General features: G+C 44.7%; 2 protein-coding genes across 2 annotated transcripts in view; one reads left to right on the plus strand and one right to left on the minus strand.

The window, feature by feature from the left end:
- The first annotated feature begins 403 nt into the window (after positions 1-403).
- Positions 404-21,864, plus strand: part of NUSAP1 (nucleolar and spindle associated protein 1) — a 66,797-nt gene continuing 45,336 nt past the window's right edge. Inside the window, exons 1-2 of the mRNA XM_023198395.3 lie at positions 404-438; positions 16,096-16,990. Coding sequence (XP_023054163.2) covers positions 16,898-16,990 — 93 coding nt within the window. The 5' untranslated portion in view covers positions 404-438; positions 16,096-16,897. The remainder of the gene's footprint in view (positions 439-16,095; positions 16,991-21,864) is intronic.
- Positions 712-16,557, minus strand: OIP5 (Opa interacting protein 5). The gene is made up of 5 exons (XM_023198380.3): positions 16,180-16,557; positions 15,855-15,921; positions 11,831-11,953; positions 5,038-5,119; positions 712-1,283 (listed from the first exon to the last, which is right to left on the minus strand). The coding sequence occupies exons 1-5, from the start codon at positions 16,499-16,501 to the stop codon at positions 1,188-1,190; spliced, it is 690 nt and encodes a 229-aa protein (XP_023054148.2). The 5' UTR covers positions 16,502-16,557; the 3' UTR covers positions 712-1,187.

The raw sequence follows: 21,864 nt of genomic DNA on the forward strand, positions 1-21,864 counted from the left end.
CTGCTGACACTTCACTTCTACACAGAGGATTTCTTTCCCTGAACCCCAGACCAGATCAGTTACCTGCTTTATGTGCGTGTATCCCTATGTTCCTTTACTTTAAAACCCTTACTAGAGTCATAATTTTACGTATCTTTTTTTTTTTAAGATGGAGTCTCACTCTGTCGCCCAGGCTGGAGTGTAAGTGGCACGATCTCAGCTCACTGCAGCCTCCACCTGCTGGGTTCAAGCAATTCTCCTGCCTCAGCTTCCTGAGTAGCTGGGATTACAGGTGCACATCACCATGCTTGGCTAATTTTTCTAATTTTTGTATTTTTAGTACAGACAAAGTTTCACCACGTTGGCTAGGCTGGTTTTGAACTCCTGAACTCAAGTGATCCACCCGCCTCGGCCTCCGAAAATGCTGGAATTACAGATGGGAGCCACCGCACCAGGCCTGTAATTTTACATATCTTCATGTGATTATTTGAATGTCTGTCTGACTAGATTATAAACTCTAAGGATACAGCGTGTCTGTTTTAGCTTACCTTTTATCCCCAGCACTTAGCCTAATACTTTACAAATATTTATTAAATTAATATTTTGATAAGTTACTTGAAGTGCTACAAAAACAAAATTAGAGAAAACAGTACTTTGGTGACTGTTTGATGTTTTATCATTCCTTTCATTATTCCTCTGTTAACCTCAGTTTACAACCGAAAAAGAGACAAATTGTATATTATTCAGGCAATTTATTAAACATTACCTATGGAATATTATGATCTGTATTTTACATAAGTTAAAAAAAGATTTATTAATATTCATAACAACTGCTCCATGCAGGAGTACTAGAAGTCAACATTAAGCCCAACTCTATTTTCAGACCAACCATGCAACTTTAGATCAGAGGACACATGGGACTTTGCATCTTAATTCCTAAATTTACAGTCAAAGACATCTTCAGAAATAAGTATTATGAATTCAATCAGAATCTAAACTAAGTTCTTAAGGCAAATAGCTATAAAACAGAAGAATCCTTAGTTTCTCATCTTCTAAAAACAGCTTCACAAATCATTTGGACAATCAGCCTAACAGTAAATAGAAACTGCATTTCCCAAAGCCAGTCTTTTTGAGAAATGAGTTAAGCAGCACTTGTTGTTGAAGACAGCAATAAAGCCTGAACCGGACACTCAAGCTTTGGTACAGGATCAGTTTTCTGGCTTGGACTGGTCAGGAGTCACTTCACTCAGAATCTTCATTAGTGATTTTAAGCGAGTATGCGTTAGCACTATCTTCTCTTTCAGCTAGGAAGAGAAATATACATATATATATATCAGGGCATCTTTTTTTATTTTTATTTAAGAGACAGGGTCTCACTCTGTTGCCTGAGCTGGAGTACAGTGGCACAATCATAGCTCACTGCAGCCTCAAGCTCCTGGACTCAAGTGATCCTCCTACTTCACCTTCCCGATTAGCTAGGACTACAGTCATGTGTTTTAAATTTTCTTTGTAGAGGTGGGTCTTGCTTTGTTGCCCAGGCTGGTGTTGAACTCCTGGCCGTCAGTGATCCTCCTGCCTTGGCCTCCCAAAGTGCTGGAATTACAGACATGAGCCACCACACCCAGCTGGATATCTGGGCATTTAAAGCTTAACTATCAGTTTGCTGGTCATAAACACCATTTCAAATTTAAGCTAGTTTATATCTAGTAATTGGGAGCTGGCGATGTGTAAATGCATTTGAGGAATAAATTTCTTCTAATTCTAGAACATTACACAACAACCTAGTAGTACAAAATAAGATCCTCAGATGTAGCCTGTAGTCCTAGCACTTTGGGAGGCCAAGTTGGGCAGATCACGAGGTCAGGAGATAGAGACCATTGTGGCTAACACAGTGAAACCCCGTCTCTACCAAAAATACAAAAACAAAATTAGCTGGGCGCAGCGGCGGGCACCTGTAGTCCCAGCTACTCAGGAGGCTGAGGCAGGAGAATGGCGTGAACCCGGGAGGTGGAGCTTGCAGTGAGCTGAGATTGTGCCACTGCACTCCAGCCTGGGTGGCGGAGGCCATTCTCCTGCCTCAGCCTCCCGAGTAGCTGGGACCACAGGCGCCCGCCACCTCGCCCGGCTAATTTTTTTTGTATTTTTAGTAGAGACGGGGTTTCACCGTGTTAGCCAGGATGGTCTCGATCTCCTGACCTCGTGATCCGCCCGTCTCGGCCTCCCAAAGTGCTGGGATTACAGGCTTGAGCCACCGCGCCCGGCCTTAGCTTTTCTTTTAACCCTTTGTTAACAGTAACAAATGCCTCTCTGACTTTAATATAGTCTACTAATGGTCTGCAAAGTTAACTCTGGTTATTAGGTTTAGAACAGACAACTGTTGCAATTAGATAATTTTTAAGAGTTCTTACACCTTAGAACAGCTATATTTAGAACACAATTTAGTGGTGTTACTCAGCAGGGCAAGAGCAGTGGCTTCTGATAATCTCCATTTGCCCCTCCCAGCATGGGATTTCCACCCTACAAGCAAGCTGGGGGCAAGGGCAACTGGGTTCCCAGCTACTGGGGAGGCTGAGGCAGGAGAAGCACTTGAACCTGGCACTCACACCTGTAATCCCAGCACTTTGGTAGGATCACCTGAGGTCGGGAGTTCGAGAACAGCCTAGCCAACATTTTTAGTAGAGATGGTGAAACCCTATCTCTACTAAAAAATACAAAAATTAGCTGGGCATGGTGGTGCGCACCTGTAGGCCCAGCTACACAGGAGGCTGAGGTGGGAGAATTGCTTGAACCTGGGAGGCGTGGGGGTTGCAGTGACCCGAGACTATGCCACTGCATTCCAGCTGGGAGGCAGAGTAAGACTGTCTCAAAACTAAATAAATGTTTCTCTATTTGCCATATACCTTGAGAAAAATTTCCAGAGACTTAAGATGGTTGTTTCCTTTATTTTTTTTAATTTATTTTGTTGTTGTTGTTGAGATGGAGTCTCGCTCTGTTGCCCAGGCTGGAGTGCAGTGGAGCGATCTCGGCTCATTGCAAGCTCCACCTCCCGGGTTCATGCCATTCTCCTGCCTCAGCCTCCCAAGTAGCTGGGGCTACAGGCGCCGGCTGCCACGCCAGGCTAATTTTTTGCATTTTTAGTAGAGATGGGGTTTCACCGTGTTAGCCAGGATGGTCTCGATCTCCTGACCTCACGATCCGCCCGGCTCGGCCTCCCAAAGTGCTGGGATTACAGGTGTGAGCCACCGTGCCCGGCTGTTTCCTTTATAATATTCTTCCTGGATCCTATCCATGAAACTCCTCATACTGCCATTCCAAAGTCATTTCCCATACCAATTATTATTATTATTATTATTATTATTATTATTATTATTTTTGAGACAGATTCTCACTGTCACCCAGGCTAGAGTGCAGTGGCATGATCTTGGCTCACTGCAACCTCTGCCGCCCGGGTCCAAGCGATTCTCCTGCTTCAGCCTCTCGAGTAGCTGGGGCTGGGATTACAGGCGCCTGCCACTGCACCTGGCTAATTTTTTTGTAGTTTTAGTAGAGACGAGGTTTCACCATCTTGGCCAGGCTGGTCTTGAACTCCTTGACCTCGTGGATCCATCCACCTTGCCTTCTCAAATTGCTGGGATTACAGGTGTGAGCCACTGCGCCCGGCCAATAGGAATTGTTTTTTTGTCGTTTGTTTATTTCAGATGGAGTTTCGCTCTCAATGGTGAGATCTTGGCTCACCACAACCTCTGCCTCCCAGGTCCAAGTGATTCTCCTGCCTCAGCCTCCTGAATAGCTGGGATTACAGGCATGCGCCAACATGCCAAGCTAATTTTGTATTTTTAGTAGAGACAGGGTTTATCCATGTTGCTCAGGCTGGTCTCGAACTCCTGACCTCAGGTGATCTGCCCGCCTCAGCCTCCCAAAGTGCTGGGATTACAGGCGTGAGCCACCACACCCAGCTTGTTTTTGTTTTTGAGATGGATATTCACTTTTGTTGCTCAGGCTAGAGTGCAATGGCACAGCCTCGCCTCACCGCAACCTCTGCCTCCTGGGTTCAAGCGCTTCTCCTGTCTCAGCCTCCCCAGTAGCTGGGGTTACAGGCATGCGCCACCATGCCTGGCTAATTTTGTATATTTAGTAGAGATGGTATTTCTCCATGTTGGTAAGGCTGGTCTCGAACTCCTGATCTCAGATTATCTGTCCACCTCAGCCTCCCAAAGAGCTGGGATTACATGCATGAGCCGCAGTGTCCAGCCAAGAATTCTTTTTTTTTGAGACGGAGTCTCGCTCTGTCGCCCAGGCTGGAGTGCAGTGGCGCAATCTTGGCTCACTGCAACCTCCGCCACCCAGGTTCAAGCGATTCTCCTGTGTCAGCCTCCTGAGTAGCTAGGGTTACAGGTGCCTGCCACCATGCCCGGCTAAATTTTTTTTTTTTTTGAGACGAGTCTCACTCTGTTGCCCAGGCTGGAGTGCAGTGGCGTGATCTTGGCTCACTGCAACCTCCACCTCCCAGTTCAAGCGATTCTCCTGCCTCCACCTCCCAAGTAGCTGGGACTACAGGCATGTGCCACCATGCCAGGCTAATTTTTTGTATTTTTAATAGAGACGGGGTTTCACTGTATTAGCCAGCATGGTCTCAATCTCCTGACCTCATGATCTGCTCACCTTGGCCTCCCAAAGTGCTGGGATTACAGGCGTGAGCCACCACACCCAACCAAGAATTCTTAATAACTGTTTCTTCACTCTTACAACTGAGACAGTTGAGCAATTACAAGGTGTTTGCAAGGAAGACAGCTCTATGGCAAGATGATGATATCCATTCCCAGCATAAAGGGGAACACAGGAGTGTAGCAGTTGAGCAGCTTTTCCTTTCTTCCTGAACTACAACTTACAGCATGGTTTTAGTATTTTGCTTTTCGTTACAAATTCAATAGGGAAGGTCAAACCAAGTATAAAGGATTACTGAGCATCATACTATTTCATCATCCCCAAGTTCATTGGTAGAAGTTATCAAGAGTTGTCTGTATTTTAAAAAAGCATACAACCATCATGAAATTTTACCTCTGCAATCTTTTCTGATAGAGATACATTGTGAATATCCATCTCTGATGCATTTACTATGGCTTTTGTTTTTAAGAGATAGCTAGATAGGAAAAAAGAGAAAATATTAGTGTCATACCATGGTTAAGGTTATAAATGAACCAAACTTGCCTTCTAAAGAAAATGTGTGTCAAAAAAAGCCTTCTTACTGATTTTCACTTCAAGACTCATGATGTTACAGCTGGCCCACCATATCCATGGGTACAGCATCGGATTCGAACAACCACAGACTAAAAATATTTGGGGAAAAAAACTGGATTGTGTCTGTATTGAACAGGTATAGACTCTTTTTCTTGTCATCATTCCCTTAACAATACAACAACTTTGTAAATTTCCTATGCATATTTGTAATGCACATAGCATTTACATTACATTAGCTGTCATAAGTAATCTGGAGATTATTTTAAAGTATAAAATATGTACTTTTATACTTTAAAAAGGAGGATATCCAAAAGTAATATGCAAATATTATACCATTTAATATCAGAAACTTGAGTGTCCATGGATTTTGGTATCTGGTGGGGTCCTCAAACCACGGATACTGAAGGATGACTGCATTTCCTTGGAAAAACAAATTCAAAAATAAACAAATCGGAGAGGATCTCTGCCTCATCCTACCAGAGACAAAATTATTTCATGGTAAACTAAAGACAAAAACCAGGCTCGTATGAATAATGATGATGATTATAAGCTTTACACTTCATCAGTGGGATCCTGTAGCACAGTCTGAAGGAAAGTAATCCCAGTGTGAGACATAGTGTTGGTCACCTATTCCCAGTAGTTATTCCCCACTTTTTTTTTTTTTGAGATGGAGTCTTGCTCTGTTGCCCAGACTAGAGTGCAGTGGCATGATCTCAGCTCACTGCAACCCCTGCCTCCGGGGTTCAAACAACTCTCCTGCCTTAGCCTCCCAAGTAGCTGGGATTACAGGCTTGCGCCACCACGCCCAGTTAATTTTTATATTTTTAGTAGAGACGGTGTTTCACCATGTTGGTCAGGTTGGTCACGAACTCCTGACCTCAGGTGATCCCCCTCGCCTCAGCCTCCCAAAGTGCTGGGATTATAGGCGTGAGCCACCAAGCCCAGCCTTCCTCACTTCTTTATTGCCAACAGAATCCAGATTTTTGCCACGAGCCTACTGTTACATATTTGCTTTCTCAAATAAAGTGATCATGTGACATAGTTCTGGCCAAAAGGGATAAGAAAATTGGTTGGGTGTGCTGGCTTACACCTATTATCCCAGCACTTTGGGAGACTGAGGCAGGCAGATGGCTTGAGACCAGAAATTCGAGACCAGCCTGGGCAACACAGCGAAACCCCATCTCTTTTTCCTTTTTTTTTTTTTTTTGAGAGGGAGTCTCACTCTGTCGCTCAGGCTGGAGTGCAATGGCATGATCTCAGCTCACTGCAACCTCTGCCTTCCAGGTTCAAGCAATTCTTCTGCCTAAGCCTCCCAAGTAGGTGGGATTACAGGTGCCCACCACCATGCCCAGCTAATTTTTGTATTTTTAGCAGAGGCAGGTTTTCACCATATTGCACAGGCTTGTCTTGAACTCCTGACTTCAGGTGGTCCGCTGCCTGCCTCAGCCTCCCAAAGTGCTGGGATTACAAGCATGAGCCACTGTGCCTCGTATAAGTGAAACCCCATCTCTACAAAAAATACAAAAATTAGCCAGATGTGGTGGCATGCTTATAGTCCTAGCTACTTGGGAGGCTGAGTTGGGAGGATCACCTGAACCCAAGAGGTTGAGGCTGCAGTGAACCACGATAGCTCCAGCCTGTGTGACAGACCATGTCTCAAAAAAAAAAAAAAAAAAAAAAAAAAGATTAAGAAAATTTCTGCCGGCAGGGCGCTGTGGCTCATGAGTGTAATCCCAGCACTATGGGCAGGTCACCTGAGGTCAGGAGTTTGAGACCATCCTGGCAAACATGGTAAAACCCCATCTCTTCTAAAAAGACAAAAATTAGCCGGGCGTGGAGGAGTGCGTCTGTGGTCCCAAATACTTGGGAGGCAAGGCAGGAGAACCACTTGAACCTGGGAGGCAGAGGTTGCAATGAGCTGAGATCGCACCACTGTGCTCCAACCTGGGTGACAGAGCAAGACTCTGTCTCAAAAAAAAAAAAAAGAAAGAAAGAAAATTTATGCTGATGAAACGGGGGAATTTTCTTGTGTTCCCATACTCTCCATATCCTTTTCCTTCATGTTTAGGATGCTACACATGTAATGACTGTAATTGCAGCAGCCATCCTGAATCCAAGAGGAAAAGGCCAAAGTTTCTACTTAATCGAAAAGAATGTCCTGACCTTTTATCCAACTCATTTAAATATTAAGAAATTAACCAAAATCTCATAATGCTTTTTCAAATTTATGTTAAAAATATGTTACTAAAAGCTTACTACCTTAGCAAAAATGCAATTATTGCTCCTCTAGAACATTTACTTTTGTACTGATTTCTAGAAAAGATTTGGGATTACTAACAGCACACATTTACAGTTTTTTTTTTTTTTTTTCCTGCTTTAAAGTTAATTCTAAATAGAAATTGCTTAAGAATCTAGAAATTGAGGCTGGGCATGGTAGCTACTGCCTGTAATCTTAACATTTTGGGAAGCCCAGGCAGGAGAATTGCTTGAACCCAGGAGGCGGAGGTTGCAGTGAGCTAAGATCATGCCATTGTACTTCCAGCCTGGGTGACAGAGTGAGACTCCATCTTTAAAAAATAGAAGAAGAATAAATGATCAATCCATCTCAGATATATATTTTGTGTTGGAAATTTGCAATGAAGATCAAATGGTATACCTAATGCAGAGTGAGCAACCCATGGTAAAGAACTGGCTTTGCTTATAAGTTTTATTGTTTAGTCAACCATAACTCAGCTAAAAACATCTATCTAAGCATAAGAAATGAGAAAAAGCAGCTGGGCATAGTGGCTCACGCCTTGTCCTTTGGGAGGACAAGGCGGGCGGATCACGAGGTCAGTAGATCGAGACCATCCTGGCTAACACGGTGACACCCTGTCTCTACTAAAAATACAAAAAATTAGCCAGTTCTGGTGGCGGGCACCTGTAGTCCCAGCTACTTGGGAGGCTGAGGCAGGAAAATAGGAGAATGGCGCGAACCCAGGGGGTGAAGCTTGCAGTGAGCCAAGATCGCGCCACTGTACTCCAGCCTGGGCGACAGAACAGGACTCCGTCTCAAGAAAAAAAAAAAAAAAAAGAAACGAGAGAAAGGAAGCCTTTTAGTTTTATGAAAAATAAGCATTTAAGATGTGCTCAAATCTCAGCTCTTCCACCTCTTTGAGCCCTAGTTTTCTTAGACTGTATTAAGAACTCAGTGATATAAGCATAATGCCTACATAAACTAGGTTGTCAATGCTTGTTTTTTGTTTTTGTTTTTTAATGGTCAAGGAAAGACTTTGAAGGATGTTTCAGTTTCTTGTAATATGTAAAAAAGCTTAAAAGTGTAATTTATTAGGAAAATAATGCAATAGCCAATGTAATTCATGAGAAAGGATAGCCAGTAGGGTAGTTTTTCTGATGCTATGAGGCTACATGATCATTATTTTTACTTTTTTCTGTCTGCTTCATGTTTTACTGCAGAGAAGATTTCTCAGCAGCTACATGCATCACATAGGAAATAGCTACCCCATACATACCGCTTTTACTTCCCAACTTCAACACTAGTACCATCTACACGTAACTGGTATTTCTGGGCCCTTATTTCAAATTCCTAGGGTAGAAAACTGGTTGGCTTAGTTTGGGTCAGGTATCCATTTTTCTCTTTTTTTTTTTTTTTTTTTTTTTTTGAGACAGAGTCTCGCTCTGTTGCCAGGCTGGAGTGCAGTGGCGTGATCTTGGCTCACTGCAACCTCTGACTCCCTGGTTCAAGTGATTATCCTGCCTCAGCCTCCCAAGTAGCTGGGAATACAGGCACGCGCCACCACACCCAACTAATTTTTTTGTATTTTTTAGTAGAGACGAGGTTTCCCCATGTTGACCAGGATCTCGATCTCCTGACCTCATGATCTGCCCACCTCAGCCTCCCAAAGTGCTGGAATTACTGGCATGAGCTACCATGCCCAGCACCGTTTTTCTTTTCTAAGAGACAGGGTCTTGCTCTGCTCCCCATGCTAGAATAGTGACACAATCATAGCTCACTGTAACCTTGAATTCCTGGGCTGTAGCTATCCTCCCACCTTAGCCTCCCGAGTAGCTAGGACTACAGGCATACACCACACACACAGCTAATTGTTTAAATTTTTTGTAGAGACAGACTCTTGCTATGTTGCCTAGGCTATTCTCAAACTCCTAAGCTCAAACAATCCTCCAACTCAGTCTTCCAAAGCGCTGACATTACAGGCATGACCCACCATGCTTGGCCAGGTATTCATTCTTGATCCAGTACCTGGGAGTGGGAATCACACATGATACAAATCACACATGATATAAATATACAAGGCCCCACCTATTAGAGGGAGACAGAGGCTGGGCACAAACCCAAAAGGTATCTACTACAACATTATTTTGCAAAAGCTTACCTTCTAGAATGATCTTTTTATTTATTTATTTTTATTTTTTCTGAGACGGAGTCTCACTCTGTCACCCAGGCTGAAGTGCAGTGGCTCGATCTTGGCTCACTGCAACCTCCGCCTCCCAGGTTCAAGCAATTCTCCTGCCTCACCTCCCGAGTAGCTGGGACCACAGGCGGGCACCACCACACTTGGCTTATTTTTGTATTTTTAAAGGAGATGGGGTTTCACCATGTTGGCCAAGCTGGTCTCAAACTCCTGACCTCAGATGAACCCCCGACCTTGGCCTCCCAAAGTGCTGGGATTACAGGCATGAGCCACTGCACCTGGTCATACTATGTTCTTTTTTTATTTTTATTTTTTTAAGGGGGCAGTTTGAGATAGGAGGCTTTACTATGTTGCCTAGGCTGATCTCAAACACCTTCAAGATTCAAGGGATCCTCCTGCCTCAGCCTCCTGGGTAACTAGAATTACAGGCACACACCACCACATCTGGCAAAAAGTTTATTTAATGAAAGACTACCCTCTGAATTCTTCCATGGATGCTTCTTAAGATGTGGTATATGGCCAGGCGCGGTGGCTCACGCCTGTAATCCCAGCACTTTGGGAGGCCGAGGCGGGCGGATCACGAGGTCAGGAGATCAAGACCATGCTGGCTAACTCGGTAAAACCCTGTCTCTACTAAAAATACAAAAAAATTAGCCAGGCGCGGTGGCAGGCGCCTGTAGTCCCAGCTACTCCGGAGGCTGACGCAGGAGAATGGTGTGAACCCGGGAGGCGGAGCTTGCAGTGAGCCGAGATTGGGCCACTGCACTCCAGTCTAGGTGACAGAGCAAGACTCCGTCTCAAAAAAAAAAACAAACAAAAAACAGAGATGTGGTATAAGAAGACGTGGAAGATAATCATAATGTTATAAGATTATATTTTGGTCCCACTGCTATCTTTTATTTATTTATTTTTTTTAAGAGATGCAGTCTCATTTTGTCACCCAAAATGGAATGCAGTGGTGTGATCACAGCAAACTGTAACCTTGAACTCCTGGGCTCATGTGATCCTCCCACCTCAGCCTCCCAAGTAACTGGGACTACAGGGTCAGGCCACCACCACATCCAGCTAATTTTTTTTTATTTTGTATAAAAAAATAGAGGTCTCACTATATTGCCTGTGGAGGTCTTGAACTCCTGCCCTCAAGCAGTCCTCGCACCTTGGCCTCACAAAGCACTGGCATTACAGGCGTGAGCCATCACACCTGGCCCAATGCTATCTTTTTGTCAAAGACAGTGCCTGACTTCAGCATCTTCTTTGGTACAAACACTTTGTCTTTTTTTTTTTTTTTTTTTGAGGCAGAGTCTTGCTCTGTCACCCAGGCTGGGGTGTAGTGGCGCGATCTCAGCTCACAGTGCAACCTTCACCTCTCAGGTTGAAGCAATTCTCCTGCCTCAGCCGCCCAAGTAGCTGGGATTACAGGTGTGCACTAGCATGCCCAGCTACTTTTTTTTTTTTTTTTTTGGACAGAATCTCACTCTGTCTCCCAGGCTGGAGTGCAGTGGCGCAATCTCGGCTCACAGCAGCCTCTGCCTCCCAGGTTCCAACAATTCTCATGCCTCGGCCTCCTAAGTAGCTGAGATTACAGGTGTCTACCACACCTGGCTAATTTTTGTATTTTTAGTAGAGACGGGTTTCACCACGTTGGCCAGGCTGGTTTCAAACTGCTGACCTCAAGAGATCCACCCGCCTCAGCCTCCCAAAGTGCTGGAATTACAGGCATGAGCCACTGTGCTCAGCCTACTTTGTCTTTCCTGAAAAATCATAAAATTTATTTGATGGGCCGGGCGCGGTGGCTCAAGCCTGTAATCCCAGCACTTTGGGAGGCCAAGATGGGTGGATCACAAGGTCAGGAGATCGAGACCATCCTGGCTAACACGGTGAAACCCCATCTCTACTAAAAAATACAAAAAAACTAGCCGGGCGAGGTGGCGGGCACCTATAGTCCCAGCTACTCGGGAGGCTGAGGCAGGAGAATGGCGTAAACCCGGGAGGCGGAGCTTGTAGTAAGCTGAGATCCGGCCACTGCACTCCAGCCTGGGCAACAGAGCGAGACTCCGTCTCAAAAAATAAATAAATTAAATAAATAAATAAATAAATAAATAAAATTTATTTGATGTATTTTGTCTCAAATAAATAAATAAATGAAATATATTTGATGATCAATATCTAAGTCTACTCACCACACCATTTTGTCACTGGAAAGGCAGAAGTGACCTCTCAAGGCAGCCAGGGCAGCATGGGTAGAATATAAATGGAAACCAATGGGAATCCCACAGGAACCACAGAATAAAAGGTTGTAAGTACTAGGAGTAGGGAAAAACAGAATATGGGTAAGAATAAAAAATCATGTAAGAAATAAAAAATAACTAGTCTCTGAAGCATTCCTAACACCTAAGTCAGGGTGAAAATTATATTGTAATAGGAATGAGACTGAAGGAATATCACATTCAAGGAAGGGAAACTCAGATTGTAATTTAATTACATGCTGGATTGTGGATACCCTCTTATATTCTGGTCAAAGCAGTCATGGATGTATAATTGTCACTTCAGTAGAGAAAGGTAACTTACCCCTAATAAAGAGAAAAAGAGCTAACTAATCTGATTAATACTTAAACATTTAAAACTACAAATCACCGTGTAAAATGGCTATCATTATATAAATTCACATTTGTTGAAAAAATAATCAAGTTGACTGGGGCTTTACTAAACAAATTGTTCATAGAACTAAAATCAAGATTTGTCTTTTGCATATATAAAAAAAAGTTAATGAAAAAATGCCCAGACTAAAAGAGAAAGAAAAAGGAATCCCATTACCCTAGCAAGCCATCTATTTTGTTTTCCTTATCCTCTGAAAAGATTACTGATGAAGAGTCAGATGTTGATTTTAGTTCTCATTACAATTCTTGAGCAAGTCATCATATTTGCTGGTATATAAGACATATTTAAATGTTAGAAAGGAACATTTTGGTCAGGCACAGTGGTTCACACCTACTGTAATCGCAGCACTTTCAGAGGCCAAAGTGGGCAGATAGCTAGAGCCCAGGAATTCAAGACCAGCCTAGGCAACATGGTAAAACTCCGTCTTAAAAAATAAATAAATAGGCTGGGCACAGTGGCTCACGCCTGTAATCCCAGCACTTTGGGAGGCCGAGGCAGGCGGATCACGAGGTCAGAAGATCGAGACCATCCTGGCTAACATGGTGAAACCCCGTCTCTACTAAAAATATAAAAAATTAGCTAGGTGTGGTGGTGGGTGCCTGTAGTCCCAGCTACTCAGGAGGCTGAGGCAGGAGAATGGCGTGAACCCAGGAGGCGGAGCTTGCAGTGAACCAAGATAGCGCCACTGCACTCCAGCCTTGGCAACAGAGCAACACTCTGTCTCAAAATAAAATAAGAAAATTTTCTAAAAGAAAAGCACTTTAAGAAAGTATTTCATCATGCATGTGCTAAAAGCAATTTTAAAGTGGTTTGGTAAAGGAAAAATTAATTATATTAATATAATTCATATTATATGCTATGAAGTATGCTATGAAGAATTTTTTTTAAGACAGGTTCTTGTTCTGTTGCCCAGGTCAGAACGTAGTGGTACAATCATAGCTCACTGCAGCCTTGAATTCCTGGGCTCAACTGATTCACCTCCCTCAGCTTCCCAAAGCTGGGATTATAAGTGCATGCTACCATGCCCTACTAATTTTTTTTGGAAGAAATGGGGTCTTACTTCCCAGGCTAGCAGAATTCTATTAACAAAATACAACATAAAAATCACATAGCTAGCCCGGGCATGATGGCTTACGCCTGTAATCCCAGCACTTTGGGAGGCCAAGGCAGGTGGATCACCAGAGGTCAGGAATTCAAGACCAGCCTGGCCAACGTGGTGAAACCCTGTCTCTAATAAAAATACAAAAATTAGCCAGGCGTGGTGGCGGGTGCCTGTAATCCCAGCTACTCAGGAGGGTGAGGCAGGAGAATCGCTTGAACCGGGGAGGCGGAGGTTGCAGTGAGCGGAGATTGTGCCATTGCACTCCAGCCTGGGCGACAAGAGCAAAACTCTGTCTTAAAAAAGAAAAAACAAAAACAAAAACACATAGCTAAAAAGAAATATTCATGTCAATGGATACTAAAAAAGAACAAATAACAAAATAAATACTAAGTTTATTGGTAAATGAAGTCCCACACCACACATATAGTAATCTTATGAATACAGGTAACCAAAAAGCAAACTGTGAAATAAAGTGTCATTAATTTGAAATTCCACGTAGGAATTAATTCGTTCAGACAAAGCACAGTACTTATAAACAAATGTCTCAGTAGAAATTAATTTAATGGGCCGGGCGCAATGGCTCACGCTTATAATCCGAGCATTTTGGGAGGCGGGCAGATCACTTGAGATCAGGAGTTTGAGAACAGCCTGGTCAACATGGTGAAACTCCATCTCTACTAAAAATACAAAATTTAGCTGGGTTTCCAGAAGGTTTTCAATTTACTTTGCCCATATCCATCAGAGGAATAACTATCTATAGTAGCTATAGATAGTAACAGTAAATGAGCATTGACTTCAACTTAAAGTCACCAGCTGCATTAGCCCCTAACAAGAGAGAAGGCCTGTCCTTTGAAGCTTTTTTTTTCCTTTTTTTTTTGATGGAGTGCAGTGGCACAATCACAGCTCACTACAGCCTTGACATCCCAGACTCAAGTGATCCTCCCACCTCAGCCTTCCAAGTAGCCGGACCACAGGTGCACACTATAATGCCCATCTAATTTTTAAATGTTTCATAGAGATAGGTTCTCGCTATGTTGCCCAGGCTGGTCTTGAACTCCTATGCTCAAGCAATCCTCCTACCTTGGTCTCCCAAAGTGCTGGGATTACACGTGTGAGTCACTGTGACCAGCTCCTTTGAAGCCAGGTAATACTTCTCCTTTCTACCTATGGAAGTCTGAGATGGTATCTTCTTCCAATAGAAGGCTGTTTCATCTGCACTGAAAATCTGTTGTTTACTGTACCCACTTTCATTTTCTGCAGCTTCTGCATCAGTACTTGCTGTTTCACTTTGGACTTCTGTTATAGAGAAGGTTTCCTTCCTTAAATCTCAAGAACCAACCTCTGTTTTTTTTTTTTTTTTTTTTTAAGATAGTCTTGCTCTGTCACCCAGGCTGGAGTGTGGTGGCACAATCACAGCTCCACTGCAGCCTCAACCTCTATGGGCTCAAACCAGCCTTCCTTCTCAGCCTCCCAAGCAGCTGGGACTATAGGTGTGCACCACCACATCCGGCTAAATTGTTTTGTATTTTATAGAGACAGCATTTCACCATGTTGCCCAGGCTGGTCTCAAACTCCTGGGTTCAAGCAATCCACCCACCTCAGCCTCCCAAAGTGCTGGGGTTACAGGCATGAGCCATTGCACCTAGCGAACATTTGCTACTTTCAAACTTCTTCTGCAGCTTCCTCACCTATCAGCCTTCACAGAATTGAAGAGAGTTAGGGTCTTGTTCTGGATTAGGCTTTGGTTTAAAGGAATGCTGTGGTTGGTTTGATCTTCTACTTATACCACTCAAACTTTCTCCATATCAGCTTATAACTGGAGTAGCGCTTTTAATTTCCATCTATTTGTTTGTTTGATGGAGTTTCGCTCTTGTTGCCCAAGTTGGAGAGCAATGGTGTGTTCTCGGTGCACTGCAACTTCTGCCTCCTGGGTTCTAGTGATTATCTTGCCTCAGCCTCCCAAAGAGCTGGAATTACAGGTGTGTGCCACCATGCCCAGCTAATTTTGTATTTTTAGTAGAGATGGGGGTTCACCATGTTGGTCAGGTTGGTCAGGTTGGTCTTGAACTCCTGACCTCATGTGATCCACCCACGTCAGCCTCCCAAAATGCTGGGATTACAAGCGTGAGCCACCGCGCCCAGCCCCATTTTTTTCTTCATATTCACAATTTGGCACGACTTCACATGCCTTCCCAGCTACTCGGGAGGCTGAGGCAGAATGGTGTGAACCTGGGAGGCAGAGCTTGCAGTGAGCCAAGATCGCGCCACTGCACTCCAGCCTGGGCAACAGAGTGAGGCTCCATCTCAAAAAAAAAAAAAATCAAACCAACAAAAAAAAAGGAAATGGTGTCAACAGACTTGCTCAACAAGTACATGTCAGTTCCACGCTCCTCAGTCTCATAAAGTCAGGGACTAGAGACCAATCAGTAATTATCAATACGTACCTGCCTTTGAGTGAACCTTCAATGCCAACTAGGAAGGGCGCTTCCAAAACGACGTTATTTGTAACTCCTAGGAACACAAACAAGGGTCAGAACTCATACTCTGCGGGCCTTGAAATGGAAAATCTCTCCTCTAGACAGACTCATCCCGGCCATAAATGTCAGGAGACTCCCCAGTTCCCTGCCCCTTCCCCAGGCCAAGGAGTTATTTGCTTCCAAATTTTCATTCTGTTTTCTTCCCCAGGTGGTTCTCTGCCACCCGGTGGAGAAGGCGGGAACAACCTCTCGGGCTAGCCTCTGCCTTTCCCGAACGCCTCACTACACTCACTGGAGAAGACCACGGCCCCAAGGGACCGCGACAGGTCCCAGGCGAGGTGCACCGAGTCGGCGAGCACTGCGTGGCACTGTGCGCACTGGAAAACAGCGCACCTCTCAGGCTGCAGCCAAGACGGCAGCTGCGAGACGGCGGCCGGCTCCTCAGCCCCCAGCCCTGCGGGGCCGAGCGGCGAGGACCCCTTCACCACCTGTGTATCCCACTCCATGGAGGTCGTAAAAGAAGCTTCGTCAATCGCCCTCTCAGTGCCATCACAAAAGTCACCCTGGGGCGGCGTTGCGCAAGGTGAGCGATGCCACCGTGGCTGAGCCGCCATCTTCTATCAGCCGGAGCCTTCGTTTCGAATACACGCCAGGCCCCGCCCCAAGCACAGCTCCTGCGTCCTCATTGGACATCGTGGGTAATCCAAGCGCTGCAGTCCGAGTCCGCGCACTCGTTACCGGAACCGGCCTTGCAGGCCCTTCGGCGCCTGCGTATTCGTGAAGTGTGAGAAAAGCGCGCGTCTGTTGGGACGGGAAATCAGCCTTTCTATTGGTCAGGGTTAGAAACCCCGCCTTTGAGGCATTTTCAACCAATGGAAGCGCGGCATTCTTCATTTAAACTGTCTATAAATTCCTGCTTAGGCAAAGTTAAGAGTGGTGCCAGGGATTTGAACCTCGCTTACGAGGTTTGGTGCTCCATCTTCTGAGTATCGCCGGGATTTTGAATCGCGATGATCATCCCCTCCCTAGAGGAGCTGGACTCCCTCAAGTACAGTGACCTGCAGAACTTAGCCAAGAGTCTGGGTCTCCGGGCCAACCTGCGGGTACGACGCTGGCGGTGCAGTTCCCTGGGCGGGCGCGGCGGGAATAGCGGCCTCGGGGAGATGCGGTGCGAAGGGACCGAGCGGGAAGCCCGGGAACTGAAGCAGCTGTCCCTGCCCCTCGGGCGGTAGATGTGGTTCACGGTGGTCCCAATTAGAACTCTGATAAACGGAAGAGGAACTATAGTTTTCACTTCATTTTGAAGCTGGCTTGTCTTGGTGCTCACGTGATAAGCCTCTGTTCCGAGGGGTGGTTTGTTGTTTTTTGTTTTTTGTGTGTTTTTTTTTTTTTTGAAATTACTTTATACCTCTCAGGGCATCGATTACGAAACGCAGGCCCAGAAAACACAAGGGGTGTCGTTAATCGTTAGACAATTAAGTAAATAATTGGCTCAGCTTCTGGAAAACCCCAAACAGACTTCAGTGATTTGTAATATTGCCGATAATCTCTTGATACTTTATTGATGGGCCTGTCAGGGAGAAAGAAAAAATCGACTTTTAGGGGACCACCTCCTTGGGTAAATTTTTATAACTCAGCCCTGATCTAGTATACTCATGTGCTTATTGATATCAAAACCAGTAAGGTCTTTGACTCCGAGGCTACAAGATGTTAGGAGAATTGGCCGGGCGCGGTGACTCATGCCTGTAATCCCAACACTTTGGGAGGCTGAGGTAGTTGGATCACCTGAGGTCAGGATTTCGAGACCAGCCTGGCCATTAAAAAATTAGCCCGGCGTGGTGGCACACGCCTGTGATCCCAGCTACTCGCCTGTGATCCCAGCTACTCGGGAGGCTGAGACAGGAGAATCGCCTGAACCTGGGAAGCCGAGGTGGCAGTGAGCCAAGATCGCACCCACTGCACTCCAACCTCGGTGACAGAGCGAGACTCAGTCTCAAACAAACAAAAAACAAGATGTTAGGAGAAGATTTGGGGATTCAATGTAGGAGAGCGGTTTTATATATTTTGTTAATAGTTGAGACTTCCCACATAATACTGCTGTATGCTCTCTAGGGTTGTCCTGCAGGCTATGATACTAACACTGAATAAATGCCTAAATCAGTCGTCACAAATGTTTTTCTTTTTTTTTTTTTTGTTTTAGACAGAGTCTCACTCTGTTGCCCAGGCTGGAGTGCAGTGGCGCGATCTCGGCTTACCACAACCTCCACCTCCCGAGTTCAAGCGATTCTACTGCCTCAGGCTCCTGAGTAGCTGGGATTACAGGCGCGTGTCACCATGCCTGGCTAATTTTTGTATTTTTAGTAGAGACTGGGGTTCACTATGTTGGTCAGGTTGGTCTCGAACTCCTGATCTCACGATCCGCCTGCCTCAGCCCCTCGAAGTGCTGGGATTACAGGCGTTAGCCACCACACCCGGCCTAAATTGTTTAAACAAAATAATCAGGGCCTAAGTGCCTGTTGGGGCTGAATGACCAAAGGGTTTTCCTTGGGGAAATTTCTGGGCTATAGTGGTTTGTGGCTCCCCTATACTTTGTAAACAAAGCCTTAATATCTCAGCCTAAATTCCTTAGGCTTTTTTGATGCCTAGCTAGAATCTTTTATCCACGGCTGCTTCCCTGAACACTTGGAACTTTTATCTGTTTTTGTCCCATTGCTCATTTTGACCCTTTGGCCTCAGATCACCTTCTTTCTCTTTTATTTGCCTGACTGTGGGTGTGTGTAGTTTTAGTAGAGACTGGGTTTCACCATCTTGCCCAGGCTGGTCTTAAACTCTGGGGCTCAAGCGATCCTCTGGCCACGGCCTCCCAAAGCCCTGGGATTACAGGCGGGACCCACCATGCCTGGCCCATATCAAGTATTTATAGGTGAAATGTTACGATACCTGTAAAATTTGCTGTAGAATACTCAAGGAAAAAGAGGGAAACTAGATGAAGTAAGAACGCAGAATGTTAATAATTACTGAAACTGCTGATAGGTACGTGGGGGGATTGCACTATTCTCTCTACTTTTGTAGAAATTTTCCATAATAAGATGTTTTAAATTATAAACTGTTGGTACAACCCAGGAGCTCATTAAGTCAATTGCCTTTTGAAATTCTAGTACATAGCAAAAAAATTTATAAATTGCTCTAATTATCAAGATTTGATTAAAATGAAACACTACAATTTAAATAAATTAAATAAATTTTACTAGTATAAATATACTAGTATAATAGTGTAAATATTATTTCAGTTTAATCAAAACTTGATAATTTTACTAGTATGATATTATTAAAAATAAATTTATGGCCGGGCATGGTGGCTTGCGCCTGTAATCCCAGCATTTGGGAGGCCAAGGCAGGTGTATCACCTGAGGTCAGGAGTTTGAGACCAGACTGGCCAACATGGCAAAACCCCATCTCTACTAAAAATACAAAAATTAGGCAGGCGTGGTGACGGGCACCTGTAATCCCAGCTACTCAGGAGGCTGAGGCAGGAGAATTGCTTGAACCCAGGGAGGCAGACGCTGCAGTGAGCCAAGATCACGCCATTGCACTCCAGCCTGGGCAACAAGAGCGAAACTCTGTCTAAAAAAAAATAATAATAATAAATAAATTTATAAGAGATAATATTAGCTCTTTTGAGAGACTTCTCTTAATGGTAAAGCAAATTGAAGGAACCAGTTATTACTGTTAGTGTGGCGACTGGTCCTTTTGTCACTCATGCCCTCACTTCCTTTCTTACCAGCTTAAATTACAAACACTGGCACTATTTCCACTTCCTTCCACCTCCCTATACTCACCTGGCAAAACCCAAGCCTGATTAAACCCAACTATGTGCTTAATCTTTGCCTATACCTCTACAGCTAACTCTAGCTGGAGAAAACACCTAACTTTGTTGAGTGAACTTATTTTAAATGTGCAACTCTAAACCTTAATATGGGCATTTGATCTTTCTCCTTTTTTTTTTTTTTTTTTTTTTTTGAGATAAAGTCTCGCTCTGTTGCCCAGGCTGCAGTGGCACAATCAGGGCTCACTGCAGCCTCAACCTCTCAGGCTCAAGGCATTCTCCCACCTCGGCCTCCCAAGCAACTGGGATTACAGGCATGTGCCACCACACCTGGCCCATTTTCTTGTTAGTCATGAACTTTCCTATTTTTGAAGATAATTACTTTTTATCATCTTGACTCAACCTGGCTCCCTTCCCTCCCTTGATGACTTTACCGCATAGGTCATGGGAAAATAGATGCAATCAACAGAAAACTGCCTGATCCTTCAACCACCAAATCCCCCGCTTTTTTTCTTTTCTTTTTTTTTTTTTTTTTTGAGATAGGGTCTTGCTCCATCAGCCAGGCTAGAGTTCTCTGAAGTGCAGTGGCATAATCAGGGTGGACTGCAGCCTCAACCTCCCGGGCTCAAGCAATCCTCCCACCTCAGCCCCCCTGAGTAGCTAGGACTACAGGCGTGACCACCCTGCCTGGCCAATTTTTTTTTTTAATTTTAGTAGAGATGAGGTCTATGTTGCCCTGTCTGGTCTCCATCTCCTGAAATCCAGCACTCCTCGCGCCTTTGCCTCCCAAAGTGCTGGGATTACAGGCATGAGCCCCTAGGCTTGGCCGCACCACCAAACCTTCTAGCCACCCTGCATCTACATCCGCATACTCTGCTTCTTTGCCTGTCTAAGAGCAACCTTTCCATTTATGCTGAAGCTCCTGGGCCCTCTTGCCTCCCCTAGGACTACATTCCTACAATTAGGGCCTCTCTCCTGCATTAATTTCTCCACTCTGCTAGCTTATTTGCCATAGGGCATACAATCATGTTTTAATATCATCCATCTTTCAAATAAATAAAAAAGCCAAAATCCTCTCCTGATCCCATGTCCTCATTCCATCTACTGCCCTATTTCTCTGTTCTTTTCTACTGAAATTGCTTGTATCAAGGTCACCATCTTACAAAGTTTCCCTCTCTCGCCTCACCTGTGCCTATCAGTAGCATTTGGCATGATTGAACATTCCCCTCTGCTCCAGCCACTTTCTGTTCCAGACTTTGATATTTCACTCTGTCCTGCCTTACTAGCACTTCTTTCTAGTCTCCTTGGTTGGTTCTTCATCTGCCAGATCTCTAAATGTGGAGTGCCCCCAGGGCTCTCTTTGCTCTAACTATGCTCTATCCCTGGGTGATTTTATCCACCCCATTTTTTTGTTTTTGTTTTTCTGTTTTGTTTTTCTTTTTTTTTTTTTTTTTTTTTTGAGATATAATCTTGCTCAGTCACCCAGGCTAGAGTGCAGTGGCGCAATCTCGGCTCACTGCAACCTCCACTTCCCAGGTTCAAGCGATTCTCCTGCCTTAGCCACCTGAGTAGCTGGGATTACAGGTGCCCGCCACCATGCCCAGCTAATTTTTTTGTATTTTTAGTAGAGACATGGTTTTACCATGTTGGCCAGGCTGGTTTTGAACTACTGACCTCAAGTGATCCACCTGCCTTGGCCTCCCAAAGTGTTGGGTTTACAGGCATGAGCCACTGCATCCGGCCACTCCCATAAGTTAAAATTTACCCAGAAGCTAATGCCTCCCAAACCCACATCTCCAGTAGGACCTCTCTCTCCCCTAGGATGCTGACTAGTGTATTTAAGTGCATTTTCAACAACACGTTCAGGTTCAAGCGTTGACAGTCTCTTCCCCCTCTCAGTACATGGGTCAGGCCCAGTTTGGATCACCCTCCTTCACCCACAGCCATCAATCCTTGTCAGCACCTCCTCCTAAATAGACCTGAAGTCTGACCTCTGGGCACCATCTCCAACGCTGCAAACCTGTGCCACAGCACTCTCATCTCTTGACCACTGCCTCAGTCTCCCTACTGGGCTTCCTGCCTCAACTCTTACCTCACAGTAGTATTCTCTTGGTAGTTGGAGTGATATTTGAAACTTAGGGAAAAGGAAAA

Source organism: Piliocolobus tephrosceles, chromosome 6 (genome assembly GCF_002776525.5).
Source record: "Piliocolobus tephrosceles isolate RC106 chromosome 6, ASM277652v3, whole genome shotgun sequence".
NCBI lineage: Eukaryota > Metazoa > Chordata > Mammalia > Primates > Cercopithecidae > Piliocolobus > Piliocolobus tephrosceles.